This window comes from Nematolebias whitei, chromosome 21 (assembly GCF_014905685.2).
Source record: "Nematolebias whitei isolate Nwh7 chromosome 21, NemWhi1, whole genome shotgun sequence".
In the NCBI taxonomy this organism is placed as follows: domain Eukaryota; kingdom Metazoa; phylum Chordata; class Actinopteri; order Cyprinodontiformes; family Rivulidae; genus Nematolebias; species Nematolebias whitei.
Genome location: NC_056518.1, coordinates 17,178,885 through 17,202,585, shown reverse-complemented (window position 1 = coordinate 17,202,585; position 23,701 = coordinate 17,178,885). Strand labels below are relative to the sequence as shown.

The 23,701-nt window shown below is 40.7% G+C and overlaps 1 protein-coding gene across 1 annotated transcript in view; it reads right to left on the bottom strand.

Moving 5' to 3' along the window:
* Positions 1-5,652: 5,652 nt before the first annotated feature.
* The window catches only part of LOC119427920 (protein unc-79 homolog), a 37,274-nt gene continuing 19,225 nt past the window's right edge, over positions 5,653-23,701 (bottom strand). Inside the window, 30 exon segments of the mRNA XM_037695582.1 lie at positions 5,653-5,841; positions 5,919-5,960; positions 6,041-6,118; positions 7,312-7,515; positions 7,613-7,796; positions 9,697-9,872; positions 9,960-10,049; positions 10,165-10,242; positions 10,348-10,452; positions 11,635-11,745; positions 11,829-11,897; positions 12,143-12,316; positions 12,621-12,706; positions 13,976-14,088; positions 14,187-14,225; positions 14,346-14,486; positions 14,562-14,670; positions 14,709-14,888; positions 15,482-15,583; positions 16,188-17,450; positions 17,534-17,683; positions 17,841-18,003; positions 18,303-18,485; positions 18,578-18,867; positions 20,381-20,563; positions 20,663-20,864; positions 21,075-21,256; positions 23,012-23,169; positions 23,267-23,415; positions 23,500-23,579. Of these exon segments, the coding sequence (XP_037551510.1) occupies positions 5,653-5,841; positions 5,919-5,960; positions 6,041-6,118; positions 7,312-7,515; positions 7,613-7,796; positions 9,697-9,872; positions 9,960-10,049; positions 10,165-10,242; positions 10,348-10,452; positions 11,635-11,745; positions 11,829-11,897; positions 12,143-12,316; positions 12,621-12,706; positions 13,976-14,088; positions 14,187-14,225; positions 14,346-14,486; positions 14,562-14,670; positions 14,709-14,888; positions 15,482-15,583; positions 16,188-17,450; positions 17,534-17,683; positions 17,841-18,003; positions 18,303-18,485; positions 18,578-18,867; positions 20,381-20,563; positions 20,663-20,864; positions 21,075-21,256; positions 23,012-23,169; positions 23,267-23,415; positions 23,500-23,579 (5,273 nt within the window).

Sequence of the window (23,701 nt, the reverse complement as noted above, 5' to 3'; positions counted from 1 at the left end):
TGAGGCAGATGCTTTGCAAGAAGCATAATGCGACTGTTGGTCCTGGCTCTGAGATCTGGATTAATCTGACTATGCAATTTAAAGGAATCAATATTTTACCAACCAAACAGAGAGGAAGGATAAAACGCAGAGATACCAACATTCTGATTATTTTATCATGCCAAAAAGAGACTTGGGCTCCTTGTATTTAGATCATGTGTGTATTTATTTGATCTATTTATTTATCTTCAAATTTATTTTTATACTTAAAAAAAATAACTATTGTGTAAGTGATGCACATCTTTACAAATCTCGAACACCTTGATTAATCTGTCTAATTTCTTTTTTGTTGTTGTTGTTTTCTGAATGAATTGTATGTAAAAAAAAAAACAGTTTTCAATTATGACATTTTAATGCTTTAAGACTGGAATCAGTTTGTTGAAACAACACATTCTCTGCAGTGTTTTGCTCTAAGGTTTTCCATGTAACAATATGTAATACAGCCCAGTATGTACTAAGTACATACCCGATATGTGCCAGGTGAAAACCTGGTACTTATTTGGGTTAACTGGACACACATCGGATATAAACCTACGGTAGTACTGGGCACTTACCTTGTATTTACCTGATTCTTACAGGTTATATACCCAGTATGTAGCATATACATACCTGTTAAGTACCCTGTATGTACACAGTTTGTACATAGTACAGACCCTTCATTTACACAATAATTAGCACGTTCCTACATAGAAAATAATAATATAAATACATTTTATTTCATGGCCCTTAAGGGCACTATAAAAAAGTTCTAAGTACTACTTAGGTACCAGGTAAATACCCATAAGGCACCTAAAGTGCACAGTATGTCCCCGATAAATACCAGGTACTGGTAAGTACACCATATGTACCATGTACAGGTCCAAGTCTCTCTTGTAAATGAGTCCTCGTGGCTCAATGGGACTAACCTGTTTAAATAAAAGTTGAATGAATGAATGAATGTAAGTACCTATACCAGTACCAGTTCTGTACCTGATAATTTACCCTGTATGTACCTGGGTACATACCGGGTAAGTGGCAGGTAAAGAGACGGTTCATAACAAGTAAGTACCAAGTACATACCTGGTAAGTACCCAATACATATTAGGTATGTACCCATTCAATACTTTGTAAGTACCTAGAACTTACTTGGTAAGTACCCAGTGCATACCAGACATGTACAAGGTACAGTACATACTGGATATGCTCCAGTTTTGCACTGGTAAGTAGCAGGCAAGTGACCGTAAGCACCTTGTAGGTACCAAGTAAGTACCAGGTACATACTGGCTAAGTACTGGGTACATTTTAGAGATGCAATTAGTAAATACTGGGCTGTGTTACATATTTTTACTCGTCTGTTTATTTGAGGTTGTAGCTGCAAAGTCCAGGTGTCTCTGACGTGTTTGGTGAATGTGTACGTTCCAGACATCATTTCTGCGCTGCGTCACATGACATTCTATTTTTTTAAGCATTAAGCCAACACAAGCACACCTGCTCTCACAGCTCATGCTTATTAAACTTTGTGTTTCCACTCTCGGGGTCAGCTAGATGCCTTCAGCAGTGTTTTGTCCAGATCTGACAATCTTCCTTTTTCTATCTGTCTAGCAGGGCTTAGTCCATCTCTATAGAAACAGGGGACATGAGCCCAGGGCTGACTTTGTGACTGGTGACAGGAGATTTAGCCAATAGAAGAGATCAGGTTGCACTGAGGACGGCCTCAGCGGGGACGTGTGTGACTCAGTGCTGTCACAGCCATCCTCCACAAAAACACGACTGCTCTGCGTTTTATTTATTTTTCCTTTTCTTTTCTACAGTAAATCTGCGTGTGTCGGTGCGTGGCTGCATGTGTGCGTGTGTGTGTGTGTGTCTGTATGTGAGTATGCATGCAGACAATGGGTGTACTCAGAGTGCTGTCCTGTCAGTTAAGTATTGATATTGACTAAACTGTGGAAATTTGGATGAAAAATAAAAACACATGCTTGCATTTAAACATGCACAGGTATTAGCTAACAGTATACCCTACCTATATGAGAGAAATGGTGGATGCATGAATGTAAATATTGATATTTAAATACAGTATCTGCCTTCTGGACTGTTAATTCATGTACTGTGTAACAGATATACATAGTAAATCTTAATGTGCAACCATTTAGATCTGTGTCAATGTTGTCATGTTGATGGAGCAAGCCATTAATGTATATATGGCAATCAATAGTACACACACAGTCTGTGCATTATACCAAACAGATAAAAATTTGGACATACTTCAGTTCCATTGCTGAGCTGTCAGTTGTAAATAAAACTGTACATAATAATAGATTTGCAGTCTATTGTGTTGCATGAAAAGAAAAAAAGAGATGGTCTAAATGTGGCGAGGGAGCTGAAAGTGAGGGTGTTTTAGAAATATTCAGCTTCTGTCCATCTTTGTGTGCATAACCCTCTGTTGTGGAGCTTGGGGGGGGACATGTAGCTTGGGTGTTCCCCTCGCAGTGAGTGGAGGACATGCTCTCAGTCTGCCTCACACAGAGCATTTTTAACAAACTGCAGTTATCAGGCTAGTTTCACCTCATGAGGCTTAATGATGCACAAAAGAAAACAGGTTGGGTGTTGAGCAAGCATTATTATCATTATCATTAAAGCAGCAATCCAGATCTTTTCATGTGTTTGTGGAGAAAATTATTAAAACAAGAGATAGAGCATTTTCTGCTAAAATGAAGAGTGAATGCTGAATGCTTAATAACATTGCTAAAATTTGCTAAATAAGCTGAACCTGAATTGTTAAAGTTGAAAGAAGCAGAACACCAGCAAAAGCTAAAATATTCTAAACACTAGCTAAAAGCAAGCAAAATTCTAACTAAAGACTAAATGTAGCTAAAGGCTAGTAAAAACTACAAGTAGCTAAACAAATGCTAGAAGCTGAAAGTAGCAAAAAGCTAGCTAAAAGCTAAAATGAGCAAAATGCTAACTAAAAGAAACAGAAGACTGTATTAGTAAAATGTTAAAAGTAGTAAAAGGCTACCAACAAGTGATAAAAAGGCTTGCTAATGCTAAATAAGCAACTAAAAGTATTAAAAGGCAAGCTAAAGTAGCACAAAGTTAGCCAAACGTAAAATTAAAAAGTGTCAATTTAAAGCTAAAAGTTGCAAAAGGCACTTGCATTCAAATTTGTGGTTATGTGCAAGCACAGATAGTTTCTAGCAGCTAGCAGTAGCACTTCACATACAACCACACTATTCTGCCAGAATAGCAGTGTGATGTCAAAAGGAAGGTGATGTAATATTTTATAAAACATTTGCATAAACTGAAAAAAACCTGGAGGTGTTTAAAGATGACAGCAAATTGTTTTAGTCTCAATCCTGCTTGCACTCGTGGTCAGCTTTTCAATATGGTTACAGCATAAACAACAATTTTTCCAAACTGGGCTTGTTTGAAGAGCTATCTATGACAGGTAAGATAGTAATTGTTCAAAACCGTTCCATAGAGTCACACTTCAAATCTGAATTCCAAAAGGTAAAGGACAGTACAGTGAAGGATTTCTCCAATTAGAACAAAATTACCAGCTATTTAAAAGTACAATAATTAATATTAACGTATTCATACATTTTTCTGTTTCATTTGGACCTTCTAACCTCAGTAAATAGTGTGAAACAGGCCTGTCATACACAGGCGGATGGAGAGGAGCACTGAGGAGTAATGTCAATGAAAGAGGGACCACAGAGGACTTTGCCTTCCCTGCTTTAGATGCTTGTTGATAGTAATGCCCATGGACACGGTGAGCAATTTAAACATTTATGTGTTGTCTAGCTGGGGCGCTGTGGATCTGACTGTAGTAAAAGCAAAGTGACAGCACGAGGCAGGGAGCACCAGAGTTTGTCACTGTCTCAAGTTTTCCAGGCTCTCACATGATATTTCAGTGACAAAAAGGGCACTGATGCAATGTATGTTCAAGGTGTGCCTCCCATACATACACCCGGTGAGAGCAAGCGCACAAGTGTGTGCATGTGATGAGAGCTTGCAGAGTCAAAGCTGACCTTCATAATCTCTGAGGATGCTCTCATGCTCTCTTCTCCTGAAAGGCCACCGGCCAGAGTTAATTACCTTCATTCAGTACGTCCAGCTGCCTGCTCATCTGGTCAGTGCTCCCATATGGTCCAGCAGGAGGCGGCAGGCAGCCAGGAGAAGGGCAGGGAAAGTGCTGGATACCTGTGGGACACCGATTACATAAGCTGCTGCTAATGAGGGAGGCTCTCTCTCTTGGAAAAGGGCTGCGAGTTCAAACGATCACAACGGTGGCGGTGGATGACAGATGCAACCGCAGAGCAAAGGGGACTTGATTAAACACACACAGACCTATGCACGTACACAACTGGTTCCACCACACATTTACACACACACACATAAACACACACAAAGGCACAGCAGGAGACGAGCTCTTTGATGAGCCAAGACTAGAGGTTGCTGAGCAGGGACACAGCAGCCTGATTCAGCTGGCTTCAGGTCGCCACAGAGTGTTTATGTGTATTTTTGATTATCAGTTACAAATTACTCATTTGCCAGACACCTCTCTGCATGGCTCATTCAAAATATGACCTAAAAAGTGATAATTCAAAACGACAATGCAAATCAAATTTGGCTCATCTTTGCCCAAAATGTGTTTATGCATTCATATAACTCGTCTTAAAGGTTGATAATGAAATCTTTGCAGCAAGAAAGATGAAATCAAAGATTAATGTGCTGCTGGGTTTTCTAGTCCTGCTGTCATGTCATCTGTTATTCTCAGACAAGAGCTTCGTGGTAACAAAGTTAAACCTCACAACAATGCTTAATCACAACAAAACCACATTAGTCCAAAAGGTAATTGTGTTTGCTTGGTATATGCGTGGGCCAATCTGTTTTGCTGCTGCCAAAGAGCAGAAGGATGGACTAGGTTGAAGGGGGGGCATACAACCTAAATAGCCTTGTTTACCTCCAATGTCTGGCTCCATGTTATCGAGTTACAAAGCTACCGCCGCAACTCGGATTGGCCTCTGATCGATCCGAGCGCTGATGGCAGAAGGCAGCATGACTGACAGTCTGACAAGGATCTCAGACGGCAGCTGGGTAATGCTTGTCATGTCATTTTTCTGCAGATTGCCGAGCTTCAGTTTCTCGTTCAGAGGAGCAGAGTCGATTTTATCGCGCCCACATTGTGGTGAACTGGACTTTTTCACATCGGCGAGGACGTCAAAGGGCAGAAAATGTCACATTTGAATTTTGAAAGGGTCGGCGGCTCAAACAAAATGACAAAGTGTCTCAGCGTTTAGAAAAAAAATTGTACTTTTATTATTCGGCTTGCAGGCAAGCAACTTAAAAAGTGAGAGGAATGTAAGAGTGTGCATGTATAATATTTAACAACCAACATGGGAGTGTAGAAATTCTTCTCCGTCATCCTCTGACTCCTCAGATTTTTTTAAATACAACAATTCAGACACATTATGGGCCAAGTTTTTTTAAAATAGCATAGATTTCCTGTACATATACAAGTATTTTACTAAAGGTGCTAAAAGTATTCCAGTTCAAATGAATCCAACAGCATCAGTATATCTTTGAATCACAGGGATCAGTCAAGGCAGGTGCATGCAGGGGTCACAGAGGAGGTCACATGGGGTAAAACTGTGAGGCGGCCTCTGACGACTGGATCTCCACCTGAGCCATCTTAAACTGGGTGCACTGGAGCCATTTGCGCAGGGCGAATGGCGGCGCCCCGGAGGTCTGGCCTTGCAGACACTGGTGGTTAACTCTGTTCTGGATGGCCTGAAGGCGCAGCTGAAGCCCTGCAGACAGATGCTGGCAGAGGAAGGAAGAAAAAGTTCAGGTTTGGAATCCCAGTCGTGTCATTGGCTGATAATTATAGAACGACTTACCTTGAGGTTTGACTGAATCATAGGGAGCCACATTGGAATTAACTACAAGAAAGAACGAGTATGAAGAAGTGTTGCTCTAAATGTTGTTACATACAATGATATTTAAAAAAACACTAGGGTACCTTGACAAAGATGGTTGAGTTGCATTCTTGCAGAGCTTCCATCAAACTGATGACATGAAGACACACCATCTCTACCATCTAGGAAACCAATATAAATTAAAGCAACAATTACGGCTAAAATTAAAGGTCTACATTTTTAACAGCCAGAATTCAAATCAATTCAGTTTATTTATATAACTCCAAGTCACAACAGAAGTCATCTCAGGGCACTGAACAGAAATACTTATATATACAACATAATAATTTAACACTGAGAAGCAGACTGATTTCAATTTAACTCCATCACAGAACTCTCATTTTGAGCAAGCATGAAGGCGACAGTGGAAAGGAAAAACTCCCTCATGCGGAAGAAACCTTTAGCAGAACCAGGCTCAGGACAAGCGGTTATCTGCTTCGGCCAGCTGGGTTTGAGAAGAACAGATACACAATGGCAGGTCGAGAATCACGTTAAGATAGAAATAGTATCAAATTAAAACTATTCAATTTTAACAATTTATTTAAGGAAATGAGGTCAATTTGTCCTCAGTACTCTAAGCCTATGGCAGCATAACAAGCCAACCCTAACTATAGGACTTATCAAAAAGGAAAGCTGGACAATGTATCAGCCTCACGGACAGAAAGTGGAAGTTGGTTCCACAAGAGAGGAGCCTGATAACTGAAAGATCTTCCTCCCATTCTGCTTTTGGAAACTCTAGGAACCACTAACTCCAGTTAAGACTCTGGCAGCAGCATTTTGGATTAACTGAAGACGTTTTAAAGAAGTATTTGGACACACAGATAACAAACCATTGCAATAGTTCAGTCTAGATATGACAAATGCATGAACCGGTTTTTCTATATCACTTTTAGATAAGATGTTTCTAATTTTTGCGATATTACACAGGTGGAAGAAGGCGGTTCTAGTAATGTTAAGTATTAATGTTAAGAATTCCAAATTAATACCTGATAATGAGAAGAGATGAAGTTGTATCTTGTGAAATTTGTGAGTACTCATTGAGTGTGATTCTCAGCTACTACCACACAAAACGGAGTACAATATCTATAAAACTGACTGAGCTATGGTCATTTATTTTGTGTTGGCTAATGCTGATTAGCAGTGGCGTCCATCTTGAACTGGGTTGACTCCAAAAGTTAATGAGTTGTACATTCAATGATTAATCTCCGAGTTTCATTAAAACTAGTCCTCTGGTTCAGATGATTTTTAGCTCATTTTACAGATGAACAGACACACTAAGGTGTTTTTGTTTTGAAAGTATAAGATGAGCCATTACCACTTTATTGTGAGCCATAAGCTGCAGGATGCTTGGTGTGACCCGGCTCCAGAATTCCAGGCCTGTAAGGATCGCACTGGATGAAAACTCAGTTTGGTTCTGGTTCTGCAGGGACGGAGCAGCAGCTGCCTGCTCACAGTAGATGGTCCACAACTGAGCAAACATGAAGGCATGGAACAAGGAGCACATATGCAGCACCGACGTCTGCAGGTGACAAACAACGACAAATCAGAGGCTCAAAACGCTGTCATGTTGACAAAAACCTTCAGTGACCGTGAAAATGGATTTGTGTCTGCTCCACCTTTGACTGTTCGGGGAAACCAATAAGGATGACAATCAGATGATCTGCAATGTGGGAGCCTGCATCCAGAGGGATGGGCATGCAGGAGGTGGAGCCCTGGTGCAGAGCGCAGTGCGTCAGAGAGCCCAGAAGAAGCCAGGACAGCTGACGAATGTGGGATACACACTCAATGAATTCTTTTGGCCTAAGGACATAAAAAGTTGCTAAATTAGTTTGACAGCTGTGCAGGCGCTGCATCCCATTATTCACACATTTCACTTCCACATCAACAACTCTGCATAAAGATAACTGCAGATCTTCTAATGCAAGGCACTAATAAGCATTGATTTTTGTTGTTAATTAAGTTTGCAAATGATTCAAGAATTTGGAGCACTGTGAAAATTTTACCAAGTCTGACTATGAGCAATTGTTGTGTGAGATTAAGACTATTTGAGAAACATGATATGACGACCCTGTTGTCAGAAACTTAATTTCTAATGAGAAACATAATGCTGCACGTGAAGGTAGCAATAAGTGAACGAGCACCAATCATGTGTGATTAAAACTACAACTGTTCCAAAGAGGAACTACAAAAATATTTTCCCTTTCATCCACATGTCCTCAAACATATATACAAATTAGCTGGGCTTTTCAATAACAAAAGAAAAATGGCATTAATTCATATGATGGGGATATAATGAGTTTCATACCATTACTGTGGTAAAATAACGTTTAAGCACGAATGATCAACTTATTTGCCCTTAAAATGTATTTTTTGTCCCTACGCTGTGCTGTTTGATTTAAAGTGTGACCGTTACAGTGACAGAAAACAACAGAAAAGAGCAACTCAACTTGTGTTTTTGGCTTGAAAGTTGCAAATACAGATTTGACTTTTGATTTAACTTAGAGATGCTGAGAGCTGATGTATTTTGTTATAAATGTTCCAAATATACTGTAGTTGTTGAGATCAGAGATCTGTCACGACTCTCCTTTTAAAAAGGCAATTTATTAGATCATATTTATTGGTGAGCGTTAATGAAAGATGTTAATCATGGAAGCATTCAAGTCTTTTCATTACATTTCTCTTCCTAGCTCCGCCCCCTTAACCATATAGGGTTATTTCTGGTTCTAAATGAAAAATGTATAAAACAGGCAAATGATGAAGTAAAAGCTCATAAAAAAGTTACATATGCACATAAAAATCCCACTCTGAAACACAGAAAATAGTTGTTTTTTTTAAAAACATAAGAGGTTTGACTCTCCAACCATCACCCTGGTCTCTGCAGGCTGAACGTCCTTGTTTGCAACCACTTGAGTATGCATGACAGAGTGATTGAAAGAGCCCTTTTGTAGCTCAAAAAAGACAAAACACACCACCAAAAGCAGACCATCAGCGAGGAATAATTCAAATCAATCTTTTTTTTTTTTTAGATTAAAAAATTAACACATCAATTTTAACCTTATTTTAATAAATACAAAGCCTAAAATTAACGTTTTCTCACATATATTTGATTATTTCAGGAAAACAGCTGCGCTACATAATGTTTCTAGTCATCCAACCATCCATTATCTTTTACTGCTTCTTCCTTTTTGGGTCTCGGGGGTCACTGGTGCCCATGTCCAGCAGTCACAGTGTGAGAGGCAGGGGACACCCTGGACAGGTCTCCAGTCCATCACAGGGACACATAAATGAGACAAACAACCATTCACCCTCTCACTCACACCTAGGGACAATTTAGAGTTACCAATCAGCCTAACATGCATGTTTTTGGTCCGCGGAAGAAAATCCATGCAAGCACGGAGAGAACATGCAAACTTCACCCCTCCCCAGCTGGGGTTCGATCCGGCGACCTTCTCGCTGAGATGCAACAGTTCCACCAACTGCACCACCAGATTTTCTACTTTGTTCAGTTGGTTGTTTTGTTATAAGAATATTGATTCTGGAGGAAATTAATATCTCCAATATTGATGTAATTTTTGTAACAACTGTCTTAATGCCATAAAATAAAAAATAAAGAAATACTTCAATATCTCTGTACTTGAATAAGTATTTTTTTATGCTGCACCTCTAAAGTCTCTTGTCTATATGAATCAGTTATTCCTACCCTTGCTGCATGGTGGACGGTGGATGATACAACCAGGGAAGATAACGGACCACAGCTTTGTTATCGCGGTGATTGCCTTTGCTGATCTCCATGGCTGCAACTTGTGCCAAGCCCACTTTCAGGTTGCCCCCAAAAGTGTCCTCGTGGAGTGGCTGACAGCAAGCTTTCATATGGCTCTGCATTTAAAGTGAGGGAATGAAAATGGTGGAAAACTGGCTCATGAGGAGACAAGTTGTATGAGTCGTACAAGGAGCGAGGCTTACTTTCAGCTTGGTTAGAGTATGCATATCTGCAATGAAGTCCAGCAGCTCACTTGTGTATTGCCTCAAGCATTCCATTGCTGCTGTTGTACACTGTTGAGAACAAAAAAAACGTTTATTCTTATCTCAGAGTGGTCTATTTGTATTTCCTGCTGTTTTATGAGGCTGATCTTAATAAGGCTGCAACACAGAGAGGTTTAAGTCTCACCCCTGGCAGCGTTGAGATCATGTGCTTTTGGATGATGGTGGATTCAGCTAGACGGGTGCCGATGTCTGCACAAACAAACTGACAAAGATTCACAGCACACGAGGTTGTGCTTTATGGATTTGTACAAACTGAGATGAATAAAGCATGTTCTTTCTTTTTTATTTTATTTATTTTTTTTTTTACCTGAACCAGCAGTAACAAGTTCGTATCAGGCAGAGGAGATTTGAACTTGAGAGCCTGCAGAAGCTCCAACACCACAATGCGGGACATGTAGAACTTATCTCGCTCCTGGAAGAGAGGAGAAGAAGAATGGAGAAATGTACTGAAGCAGCAAGACTGCCTTTTTCCATTATCACTCTTTCTTACTCATGCTGAGCAGAGAGCATAAACTCTGAAGCTTCAATAGAAGGGGGGGGGGGGGGGGGCAGCCAGGGAGAATAGTGAAGGCGAGGAGTAGATTTAGGCCAGTCCAGATCTCTCCTCCCAGAGTCCCAGGCAGCTCAGATGAGGCTGTCAGGCTGCCTTCTCCCTCCCCGAGGATAGGCTGCTCTCTTTGTTCATCTCTTCCACACAAAGCCCAGCTGCCTGTTTACAAACCACACTGTCATCTTCAAGCTTCCAGTTTGCCTCGCTCTCTCTCTCGTTGCTGTCATGTTTACATGTTTACAGCCACATGTTCCTCTGCAAAGTTGACTTTCCTCACTGTGCGGCTTTTCTCGTGCTCCTACCTGTGCAAGGCCCTCTCGTAATTAAAAGTTAATGGAGCATGTCCATTTGGTGCATAGCTAATCAAATGGGTGTTCTTTAATAAGAGGGTCCATTCCAATGTTGTGGAGTGCAGCTGTGGCAAATGGAGCATGCATGATGTGACTAACATCAGTGCATTTAGAGAACTTAACTAAAAAGGCTGCTGCCGCACAAAATTGTGCTTTAAAACATCCTAACCATCACTCTGAAACCGAATTTGCAAAGCCACCTGAACCAGCTGGAAAGTGGCACCACAGAACAGGATCCAAAAGCTATTGATCAAAGCAACCCGGGATCTGGAGATGCAGATATTGAAAAAGGCAAGGAATTAAGGAGGGTGTGAACAATCAATAACACAGAGGGCATAAAGCAAGCGGTGCTGACACCTGACGAACAGCGAGGCGGCCTCAGCTCCATCTCTGCCACAGGAAGCCACTAAGAAACACACCATACATCCTGAACTCTGGCACACGAACCAGTCGTGTTAATCGATACTGGCTGATTGCTTACTTAATCATCTGTGACACACGGACACTTTTCTAGCTGCCTGGAGAAGTCAGGGAAGCAGGTGATGAAGCAGGTGATGAGTGAGAGGCCAGCAAACAGGAGCTCAGCTCTGTCAATACTGCTGATTAATTTAACTCCTGATTAATTTAACTCCTGATTAATTTAACTCCTGATTAATTTAACTCCTGTATTCTAGGCTAAATGTCTAAAACACACCTTGTTGAAGGCTTTGTAACACAGCCCACAAAGCTCTACGAGGTAAGAGAGGCTGAACGTGCCGTACTGGATCACAAAGCTCAGCAGCTTGGAGAAAGGCTCCAGGAGACTCTGGAAAACAGATCAGAATATGAAAAATATTAAAGACGCGCATGCGGGCATAGTGAATTGTAAAGATTTTATTTTGAAATTACCCGAGTTGCATTTGTGGTTGGGATTTTTAGAAGGCAAATAATAATCCGCAAACTGGAATCCATCGGACACTGTTGAGACACAAACGTTTGAACTTTGTGCCTCAAGGGGCAAAAATTAATAAATGGTTATTGCGTGGTCATGTTCCTGGATTGACCCTCCAAGGTTAAAAGCATCAGAGTCAAATCAATTACAATTTTAAGACTCTCCTATTGAGCCAGACAAGGGCACTGCGAGATGCTTTTTCCCCCTTGAGCCATAATCACATTAAACCATATCAGCCCATGACTGAGTGAGCGGAAGAGTTGATATCTACCTTCAGAGGAAGCACAGAGGGCAGTTTTGTGAGGAAGGTCTGGAACTGGTTGCAGATGGTTGTCCACAGGTTGCTGGGGGAGTCCATGGGGAGAGCCTCCATGAAGGAGGCGATGTTGTCCAGGCAGTGCAGCATGGTGCTCCCAGCTGGGAGGCTCTTTTTGTTGTTCAAGCCCTGACAGGCAGAGAGGCACAAACCATAATGAGGTTATCTAATGGTTTTGTGTAGGTGAATGTATTTCCATTTAACTGATCATTGAGGACGATGAAAGCTAGCGGCTGCTTGAATACATTCATTCGTTGATTGTTTCAGTAAAGATTAACAGTAAATAATAAAGGGGCACAGTGGCTCAGAGTATAGCTGACTAACTATTTTTAAATGAGCTTGTGCTGCAGTTAAAAAGATTTTTGCTTTGACAAGAGCGCCCCCTGCTGGTTCTATACCTCAACACCCACACATGAAGGAAAACACATCCCACCTCCAGAAGCATGTTGAGAGCTGCAACAGAGCTCAGCTCGTTAAAGTCTATCAAAGAGGTCGCAAGTGTTCGCAGAAAACTCCCATCTGTGAAATAAAAAACAAAAAGATGCTTATGAAGCATTCACACTGTTGTGATACGTTTTTCTTCCGTACGTTTTTTGGCATCTTTCTTGTTCCACAGTTTTTGTGCTATTTCAACAAATCATGAATCAATTCGTTCAGCTCGTTAAAGGAGAAGGGTGCTATGACTTTTGGTATTGCTGCAACTTTAGCTTTTTTGAAATATTTAGCCTTTTCTGCCATTTTTTTTTTTCCTCATAGGAAATGAATTGAGCTCATTTGACATCCTTCAAATCTTTAGATCTGTTTACAACCTTTTACTGCTCCTTTCACATTTTGTTCTGCTTCTTGCAGCTTCCTTGTGCAGATTTAAACTTTTTTCAGCTACTTTCAGCTACTTTCAATTGTTTTTCAGCTGTTTTGTCTCCTTTCCGAATCTTTCTGCTAACTACAACATTTTTGTGCTTTAAACTACTATCTGCTAATTGTGCTCCTTTCAGCTTATTTCTGCTAGTTTCAGCTTTTTATGCTGTTTCAGCTACTATTTAGTTGTTTATATGCTAATTTCAGCATTTTCAGCTAAATCAACATTTTTTTGCACTCATTTTAACATTTTTCAGCCTAATTCAGCAAAAATGTGCCCTCTCCACTTCCTTCTGGTAATTTAAGCTTCTTTCTGCTTTTTAGCTACTATTCAGCCGTTTTTTGTTTTGTTTTGTTTGTTTGTTTTTTGTAAATGTATGCTTTTTTCTGATAATTTCCACTTTTTGTGCTCATTTCTGCTTTAAGCCTAATGGGACACAATTGTGCTCTTTCTACTTTCTTCTGATATTTTAAGCTTTTTCCTGCCTTTTCAGCAACTTCTCCGATTTTTTTTAGCTAATTTGCTAAATTTTTTTGCTCTTTTTTGCTTATTTAAACCTAAATATGTGTTCTTTCTGCTTTCTTCTGCTAATTTGGGTTTGTTCTTCCATTTCAGCTACATTTTAGCATGGTTTTAATAATAATAAATAATAAAGTGCTATGTGTTGTCATCATTGTATGTTCCCATACAAAGACGAAATTGGCTCTCTGCATTTAACCCATCACACCTGGGATACACCCAGGTGGAGCAGTGGGCAGCTATGTAAGCACCCAGCAATTCGGGATTAGGTGTCCTGCTCAGAGACACCTTAGCTAATTTCAGCTGTTATTCAGCAATAAGTATTCACACTGCATTTTTACAGGAAATGAAATTTCTCTAGTTTCCTTTGGAATTGTGTTAGAATTTACTCCTTTTTTTAAGGAGCAGACCTTTGATGTTGCTCTGGAAGAGCTGAGGCAGGATACCATTCGGGGCCAGCTGGTGAAACACACAACGGAGGAACTGCTTGGCCACACCTGCTACGTTTCCTGGGATCAACATACTGTGAAACATCACAGGGAGCATGTTTGTGTCAGTCACAGTTCACAAGTATTATTAATACAAGCACCGTGAATATCTGAACGTCTTTAAGTGACATACCTCTCAGCTTGGCCAGAAAAGTTGCTGCTAAATGCCAGCCTGCAAGAAGTCAAATCAGCAGATTAGGACTCAAAGGTGAATAATGCATGAGTTCTAGGAGCGAGTTATGAAAGTTAACGGATGAAGTGTTGCGTGGATGGAGTTTTACAGGTGCTGTACCTGCCCACAGACTGCATGATGTCGAGCAGCATGGGAGCAGCCAGATCAGGGCTCAGGTGGATGAACATGGAGAGAACGATCACAGCGAGGGCAAGTGTCTCCTCATCATATTCCTCCAGCACAGCTGCACAGTCCCGACACCTACAAAACATTAAAAATGCCCGGTTAGGCATAAAGATGACTTGTTTCCACGCAGTTACTGAATGATTCATTCACCGGTCAGACATGGTGGTAGGCTGCTCGTCGATGAACTCCTCAGGCGCCGGCACAAACATGCTCACTGTGCTCGGTGCTGAGAGGAGACTTGTCTTTGTAGGACCTGCCAAAGACAACAAAAAGCCTTTTCCTTTAAGTCTCTGCTACTGGACAATGGCTGATATATTTATTTTGGTCTTTCTTGTGTTTTTAATTTGGAGAATGTCTGACCCATCTCCCAGGTGCAGATGTTATGTGGTGCACTGGACTGATGCTCCAGCTGTCTCTTCATCAGCTGACTCATCGTCAGAGCCCCCAGAGAGCCTCGTTTCACCTGACGGTACTGAGCTAAGAGTCAAACACACAAAAATACCAGAGTTTAAGATTCTGCTGAACTGGTTTCAGCTTTGTTCATGCATTTAAACAGTTACATAAAATGGACAGAGACGAAATAAAAGAAGGTAAAGATTGTAGCACAAGGACAAAATGAATCATATCTTCTTTTTCTTGTGGTTTCCTGATGCTCACAGTACTTTCTGTGTTTTAGCGTGCCTGCCACTATATAAATCAATTTTGGGGACTAAGGAAAACTAGGGCCCACTTATTATTAAAATACACTTTTTAAATGCAGTTTGTGCCTGTAATTTAATGTATGTTGACATTGTGAGCATGAATATTGCAAATACAACACATTTTCCATAATTTTGCATCATTATTTTAGCCTAATGTTTAATTTAATTATGGCTGCTTAAACTTCTTTGTTTTATTGATAAAATGGAAAGTTACATTCCGCTAAAACAAAAGCTCAAAACTATAGAATAAATACTGTATTAGACCATCATTCACAAAATACATAAATGTAAGGTATTTGTTATAACTAAAAAAAAAACTAATTTTTTAAGGTGATAAATGGATTCTGTTGATGATAATTTGCGTCTTACTCGATACGGAGGAGCGATGGCTCGTTTCAGGCACAGCAGCTTCGAGGGTCGGGGCTGAAGCAGATTCTCGTGGCTTTTCCAATGCACACATAACTTTGTGATCTGCAAGGCAAAAAAAGTTGGATGATGATGGGCATGAAAATACAATTATTTCTGTGTCAGAAAGTATTTTTTGTAGTCAGAAAAAATACTGAGCAAATGCTCACCATAGAGTTAACACAAACTTGGTTCTTTTTCTGTAAAGTTTGGATTTTTTTGTTAAGTTAAGGCACAGTTTGAAGGTAAAAAAACAGCAATGTGGAATAAAATTCTGTCTAATATTTTTACTTTTAAGATACTCATAAGTAAAAAAATATGCGTCATGTACAACAGAAGACGAGAATCACATATGGAGCAAAGATTAAAGGCCTTGAATAATGAAATACTGTACTATTTTTATTAAAAAATGTATTTAAACGTTTGTTTTTTAGTTTATATACAAGTTGGAATACTTTGATTTATAAAGGTAAAAGCAGAATGTTTCTGTTTTCACATTTCTCTACACTCAAACTGCACAAAGGCAACATTTTGAAACACAAACGTTTAATTTGATGGTTTTCTCTGAATAATTTAATTCTGTTTCATCAAATTCAATCCTGTTTTTGCAACATATTTTATAGAATATTTGTGGTATAAATAGTTTAAGGCGTTTATCCTCTGCTCTCACCAGTTTCGTTGTTTGGTTCACCCTCCAGCTTGTCGAACGTGTTGAAGGAAATGTCCAGATATTCCCTCTGGATGGCGCTGACCGCTATCTTCCTCTGTTTTCGCTGCCGGGGAACAATCTGGATTTTAAACTCAGCTTCATCGTTATCGTCCGTGTTTTCAGGTTTGGGGTCGCTGTCTGCTTCGTCCCCCATCTCGTCATCTTCCTCATCGTCTCCATCCTCCTCTTCATCATTGCTGTTACTCTTGCTTTTCTCTGGAGAGGAAGGCGGCTCTGCTTTGTCTTCTGGGATGTCTAAGAAAACGGTCTTGCCGGCAGGGCTTGTGCCCGGTCCAGTCCTCACGTGTTCAGGGGTCACAGACGTGTCATCTAATGAGCTGTCAGGGACATGTGGAGTCTTCTTCAGCAGATCTCTCTTCTGCTTCAAGGTCATAGGACTTTCATGGCAAACGTTCTCCAGCCGATCAGGGAGATCTAGAGATGTGCTGGGAGTCACGCCTCTGACTTTATTTTCTTGAGTTTCCTGCTGTGCGCTCCCCTTTTCAACCAGTTCTGGGTCCTTTTTTTCACTGGAACAGTCCTCCACACTGACCTGAACCAAGGGAGACAGCCGTAACGTGTCACTGCTAGCAGGGGAGGCCGAGATCTTCGGGCTGCCGTTAAACTTGGAGCCAATGATGGTGTTAAGGTCAAACTCCTCGTCACTTTCCACAATCCTCAGTGGAGGCAGCGGTTCAAAAACCAAGGAGTCGCTGTCAGACATAGAAAGCAGCGAGTGTTTTTCAGGGATTGAGGTGCAGTCGGAGGAGAGGTCAATGAGGTCCTGCTCCTCTTTCTCCTGTGCAGAACCTTCTAAAGAGCCCTGATCCAGTTTGTCTTCAAAGGTCTCCATGCAGCTGAGCCGGACCTCCGGGATGACGGGCTTGGACGTGTCCGACTGGCCTCCACGAGAGCCTCGTCGATCGACAGGATCGACCCGAACTGAAGAGCCGTCAGAGGACCCTTTACCTTGTTGCCTGCGGAAAGCTGTGGAAGATGGGGGCAGGACCACAGGGGGCACTTGCAGATCGCAACGATCGATGCAGGACTTCCGCCGATGTTCGTCTAAACTGAAAAGCAGGGAGTCTGTGTTGGAGATATCCAGGGACTTCTGCTTGTGCATGGCCTGTAGCCGCTTCTTCCTGGTGCTCTCCTCCCTCACACAGTGCAGGATGCTGTCCTGAAGGGCACTTGCTTCCCGATATTCTGACAGCTCTATTTCGCCTGATACACAATAAATTAGTGAGAGTTTATCAAGCAAGAAAATGTGCTGATAAACGTATCAGTCTGTGTTGCAAGCTTCTTACTTCTCTTGGCATTCAGCTCCACTGGCTGGTACTTCACAGACTTGCTGCCACCGATTCTCTTCAGGCGGGCAAAGAAGGTCTGAGCCTCTTTGTTGGCAGCGCCAGTGGGGGTGTCGTGGACGTCTGACTCATCGAACACACTGTCTTCCTCTAACATGGAGGAAAGAATACAGCAAACATGAGCACTGACAACTGTCCCTTTGAAACGTCCCATCTACAATCAGTAAACGGCAAAACGTTTCAGCTAATTTAGATGTATTTCCACCCTTTTTACCAAATAAGTTTAAGCTTTGTGAGTTTGCTTAACCTTTTTCTTTCTCGCTGTAACGGCTTATGTTGGAGTTGTCGCTGTAGAGCGGTCCGGCTGCAGCGTGCGGACGGCAGCTGTGATACTGAGCGTTCAGGGTGTTGATGGTGATGTGGATCAGATGAAGGACCAGTTTGCTGTTGTCCATTTCTCTGTAGGGATACTACAGTACAAAATAAGACGATCTTTTAAGGTTTGTGTGTGCGTGGGTGAAAGTCCTGCTTAAAAGAAATAATAATGCAAAGTGTTCAAAACGGAAATAAAAAAACGATTTTAGTAATGAAGTGATTTAAAACACTGATAAATAGGTGTGCATGATCTTATTTTAATCTTCAGTAAAATACAGATTTGAAAATATCATAAAAGCTTGTTGAAATTAATAAGTGTGCTTTTTTTTTATATTTGATTTTTTTTTTTTAAATCTTGCAATAAAATGCCACTGTAGTTCTGTGATGTAAATACCTTGTACAGGATAACCAGCAGAGCTCTGAGCCACATCTGTCGAATATGTGGCCTTAAAGCCCACAAGGAGCAGCGAGGCGGCTGCTGAAAATAATGTCTCAGCTGAGGACATGCGCAGTACTTCAACACCTGAACCACCAGGGGGAGTAACTGCTTTCCCAAACTTATATTGTAGTCCAAAACCTGAAGAAAGTGCAGTTATATTCACAATGTTCACAGTCTCAGCACAATAACAAGCAGCAGAAGCGAAAAGAAAAATTCAAAGTGTCGCTCACTTGTGCAATGCCAGCGATGAAGGCGTTGAAGCAGGTGGAGGTGCGCATCTTCTGGGGCGCAATCATGAAGCAGCCCTCTTGTTGATCGTAGCCCAGCAGCACATAGAGGTGACGCTTCACGGTGTTGAAGGCCTTGGCGCTGCTTATGTCAGCCTCGGCGCTGCTCTGGTCTTTGGCCATGAATTTCATCAGCACCATGATCAGCTGGTGAACGGTCTGGTGATCGATGCCGGCGTTCTCTGGGAGCAGGTCTTTGATTATGGTGTCGTCCTCAGGAGAGGGAGTCTGACCTGCGACAAGGGTTGAAGCGTCGGGGATAAGGTTCAGGAGGAAGCGAGCTACAAAGTGGGGTGGGGTGCGATAGCAGGGGGAAGGATGACCACTTAGAGGTGGGGGAATCAACTCATCCTAATAAGGGACAGGGAAACATCATCATGCAATATCCATTGATCAGTGCAGGGAGTTTATGGAATATGCAAAATGGGATACACACACACAAATGACCTGATGACTGTGCTAAATGTGTGTCCATTTTTATTTTATTTTCTGTGGACAAATGAGTTCAAACCTGATGACAGTTTTATAAAATATTTTCTTTCACGCTACAAATTTCATAGTTTTGCCAGTAGTTGTTGTTTTTATTGTTGGTTTTTTTCCCAATATCATGCAGCTGTGAAAAAGTAACATCATATGTTTCAAATTTTGGTTATTATTTACCTGGCAGGACCTTCTCTATCATATCTCCAAGTGTCGGGGCAGATTGCTCTTGCCTCGTAAGCCTTAGAGCTAAAAACCACATATGGAGAGCACAGTTTAGGGAAATGCACAGGGAGAGGTAGCACAAGGACAAATGTTCGAACTTCATGATCGTACAGCACACGTGGATTCAAAAACAAAACAAGAAACAAAAACAGATATATACATGCTCTTATCGGCTCATGATTATAGGAGTTCACACGCAGGAGAAGAGTGACAAACAAGTGTGCATGGCCGGAAAGTCACCGTGCACATCAGCATTCTGCAGTTTCTCTACGAATGAAACTAAAGCTGAACTTTTTGGTTTAAATGGGAGGTGTTTTGTTTGGAGAGAGGAAAAAGCTGCCCTCTAAAATAAAAATGATCAAGTCATCTGTTTGGGTTTGTTTACATGCACTACACAAGAAGGTCACATGGCACGCTGACATGATAACATGCAAACACGCAAGTGAAACATCAGAGACTTATCAACACAAGCTTCCTGAAAGAACAGATCACAAGTGTAATATTTTTGTCTTGTTTGTTTAACCATGTCCTCTTTTGGGAAAGCTGGTGTTTTAAGTTGTATTTATTCTGACACGTTAAGGAACTTTTAAATCTTTAAACAATTTATTTCAACTTGTGTGTTGTCTGGATGTCAGCTGAGCACACATGAGACACTGAAATGACCTAACAGTTATTAACGAGAGACGTTTCATTTTATGTACAAATGCAGCGTGAACGTTGAGCATTGAATGACTTGCTGAAATTTGCTGAAGAAGCTGAAACTGCATCGATCAAAGCTTAAAAAAGCTACAAAGAGCAGAACAACTAACAGCTAAACAAAGCAGAATGCTTGGTGTAATCTAAAAGTAGCAAAAACTATCTAAAAGTAGTAAAATGTTGGCTAAAAGCTATAATTAGCAATCAGCAAATGGAGCAGTTTGCAAGTAAACCTTAGCAAAAGGCTAGCTAAAAGCTAAAAGCTAATTACAAGTGTTTAACCACAGCTGAAAGTGAAAACACAAAGGTTTGGATTCAGACTGGCTGTCTGTTCCTGCTACTCACGAAGTCGGTTGCTGAGTGACTCTGGAAGGGAAAAAGCTCGTTTGGATTCTGCTTGGCCTCCCTTCACGCTGTCGTGCAGAGAACGAACACTCTTCTGCTGATTCCTGGCAAAGCGAGCCCGCCGTATCTTCCACATAGCTGCATCACTCAGGTTGGCCACGTTGGTTCGAACAGCGGTGATGGCTGTCAACGAAACAACACCAATTTACATCTGACGACTCTTTGGCTTCTTTTATGAGCAGTGTAAAAAAAAACCTGAATGAGAACTTTGCAGCTACGCACTGGTGGGAAATGGAAACTCTTTGTTGCAGTCCAGATGCAGCTGAGCCTCCAGAGACAAAGTTTCAAAGCGGTTGACAAAGAACTCCCAGCTGAGAGCGGGAATGTCTTTCTTGAGAAAGTGCAGCAGAAGTAGTTTGCTGAGGATGATCGGTCGATCTCTCACAACCGTGTCGAACTGGAAATCCAGGCACAAGCACAAGCCCTGCAAAATGTCAAATGCATCTGTGAGGTTAGTCGGCTCTGAGTTTTACCGATCGTTGTTTTATGCAACAGAAACAATACTTCAAAGTTAGTACGCTGGTATAGTATGCCAAACATTTCCTGCTTTTTAAATCTGAAATGTGAGTCCTAAATCTAAAAATGTTGTATTCAAACCTCAAATATGACTCTAATTTGGCTTTGTTCAGATCACCTGCAGGGCCGGCCTCTTGATGGTGTCCAGCAGCAGTCTGGCCCTGGTGGCCACAGACGGGTTGACGTCCTCCACGGAGGCCAGAAAGCAGCAGAAAGCGTGGGACAGGGAGTACTTCAGCAGATGGTTTTTTGTCACTGCACCGATGTCTAGGAAGCGACACAGCACGGCGACCTTCTCCGCTGGGAAGAGATTTATGAGTGAAAATGAGTCACGATCAGGAACACTGACCACACACGGTGAATACAAAGGAAATGAGTCACCTCATGTTCTAAATTAATTGTCATAAGTTAATAATCAGGAAAACTTATGAGACCATACAGAATTATTCATGTCATTAAGTTGTTTTTTATAATGCATCACAGTGTTGCATAGATTACCATATTTTTTGGATTATAAGGCACATTAAGCGAAACAAAACAGTCAGATAAGTCAAACTTTATTCAACTCATTCACAATAACCACATGAAATCAGTTGGAGGTCATTAAGCACAACCAGAATTAATACATAAGGTGCACCGGATTATAAGACTCACTGTTAATTTTTGAGAAAATTAAAGGATTTTAAGTGTGCCTTATAGTACGAAAAATATGGTAAATGCATTGTTGAAAATATTTATAAATACAGATTAAACTAAATCTCTGAGCTGAGATGTCTCTAAACATAAACTCCAGTCTTTCAATTCTTTAAACATTATTTACATGCATTCAGTTGAGGGGATAAAATTTTAAAAATAAAAATATTTATTTAAGTAAAAATATTGTATAAATTAAATACATAAACTTTACCTATAGTTACATTTTATAGAACTTTATATTTGCACATTACATTTCCTATAGTCATTTCTCAACTAAATTAATTTTGCAGCTTTAAGTTATTTGTTGCTCTTTGAATGAAAGATTCAAGCATCATATATTACATTTGACAATAAAATGCAATGTTACCTTTTAAAAGAATGGTACAAAACATTCAAAAAGCCACTGAAAATCCATTTTTGATCTAATATTGTTTCTCCTTCTTGTCATAACTTATTTTTTACAAATTAAAATGTACCCATTCTTTTAAAACTGAATAATAAATAATGTAATCTACTTCTTCCTGCAGTGGCTGCAGCAGTAACACGTTGCTGATGTTTCAGACTTTTGTTGGTGTTTTTCAGAGGGATCAAACCAGAAGTATTTTGACATAATTTCAGTGGTACTTTTCCTTAAGTGAAGAATATGAATACTTGTTGCATTTATTTTAATTGTGGATAGAAAGTGAGAATTCACTCAGAAAATTGTGTTTGTATTTTCACTGTAAAATGCATAAAAGCTAACCCACATAAATAAATGAATAAATGAGCAGAATAACCCATACAGAACAGTAGGTGTCAGTGTAGGAGAGTGTACAGGACTGTGCAGCAGATGGGCTGTAAATTTATTACCTTTTCAGCATTTTACCAGATGTGAAAACCAAATAACTAAATCATTTACTCATTTTTATTTTGCAAATGCACGGCAAGCTAATATTTATATGTTTGCGTTGAAATGATGTCTGCGCTGTTGCAGTGATGTTTGGCATAAATCTATCCATGTCAAGTTACAGGAGGAGACGTTTGTCTTTGCATCAAGGTCACGGAGCCGCTCTCTGTCAGTCACAAGGTGAAAAAAAAAAGTTATTTCTAAAATTTCCTCTTTGTTATTCATGCTGTGTTTAAGCCACACAGTAACCATGGCAACCCAAGGAAGAGAAGCAAAAAAAAAACAAAACAAGAAATGGTTTCGAAAGAGATTAAAAGAGCAGAACAATGGTTCTTCCCGCTGGCTACGTTTGTTAATTCACACCTTCCACCAAAAACAGAAACTGACAAAATGTGCACAAATTAAAAAAACGTCCGCATGTGAGGCTACGATTGATCAAGAAGCTGCTGCAGTCAACAAATCGATCGTCTCACCAGCTTCAAACCGAGTCTTCCAGTCTTTGCTGTTGAAGTTAGTGTTGATGAGGCTCCAGAAGATGTCGGCCCCGTGGGACAGAGAGAGGGCGTGGAGAAGCTGTGGCACGGCCAGAGAGGCCAGCTGGCAAAACTCCGACTTGAGCATGGACCACAGGCTGGAACAGCAAACACCAGAGACAAGAGTTAGCTAAATGAACAGGTGCAAAAGGGTTTCCATGAGCAGTCCTCTTTTCTAGTGTTTACTGCACTCACCAGGGGATCAGCATCTTCTCCTGGATGTAGGCTAAGAACTGGGGGTGGTCTTTACGAGCGAGGTACAGACACTCTCCGTGGAGACAAAGGATCTTCAGACAGTTCATCATGTTGAACAAGATGTCAGGCTCCTCAAACCTGGACATTTCCTAATGATACCATAGAGGTGCATGACTGGCACAAAAAAAATAAATCATATTTTTGTGTTTTGGCATTCAGTGGTTCAGATATACCTGCAGAATGGTGTATATGAGCTTCAAAGACACAGGGAGCTTCTGATAGCAGAACTTCTTGTCAGAATTATTTTTCATGGCTACAAGGAAGAAAAACACATTTCTGAAATTATAAAACTACAATCAGTTCATGCAACATCATCGTAGCAAATGATAAACACTTTAACAACATGTCTTTAGTAATTACTACTAATTCATTTGT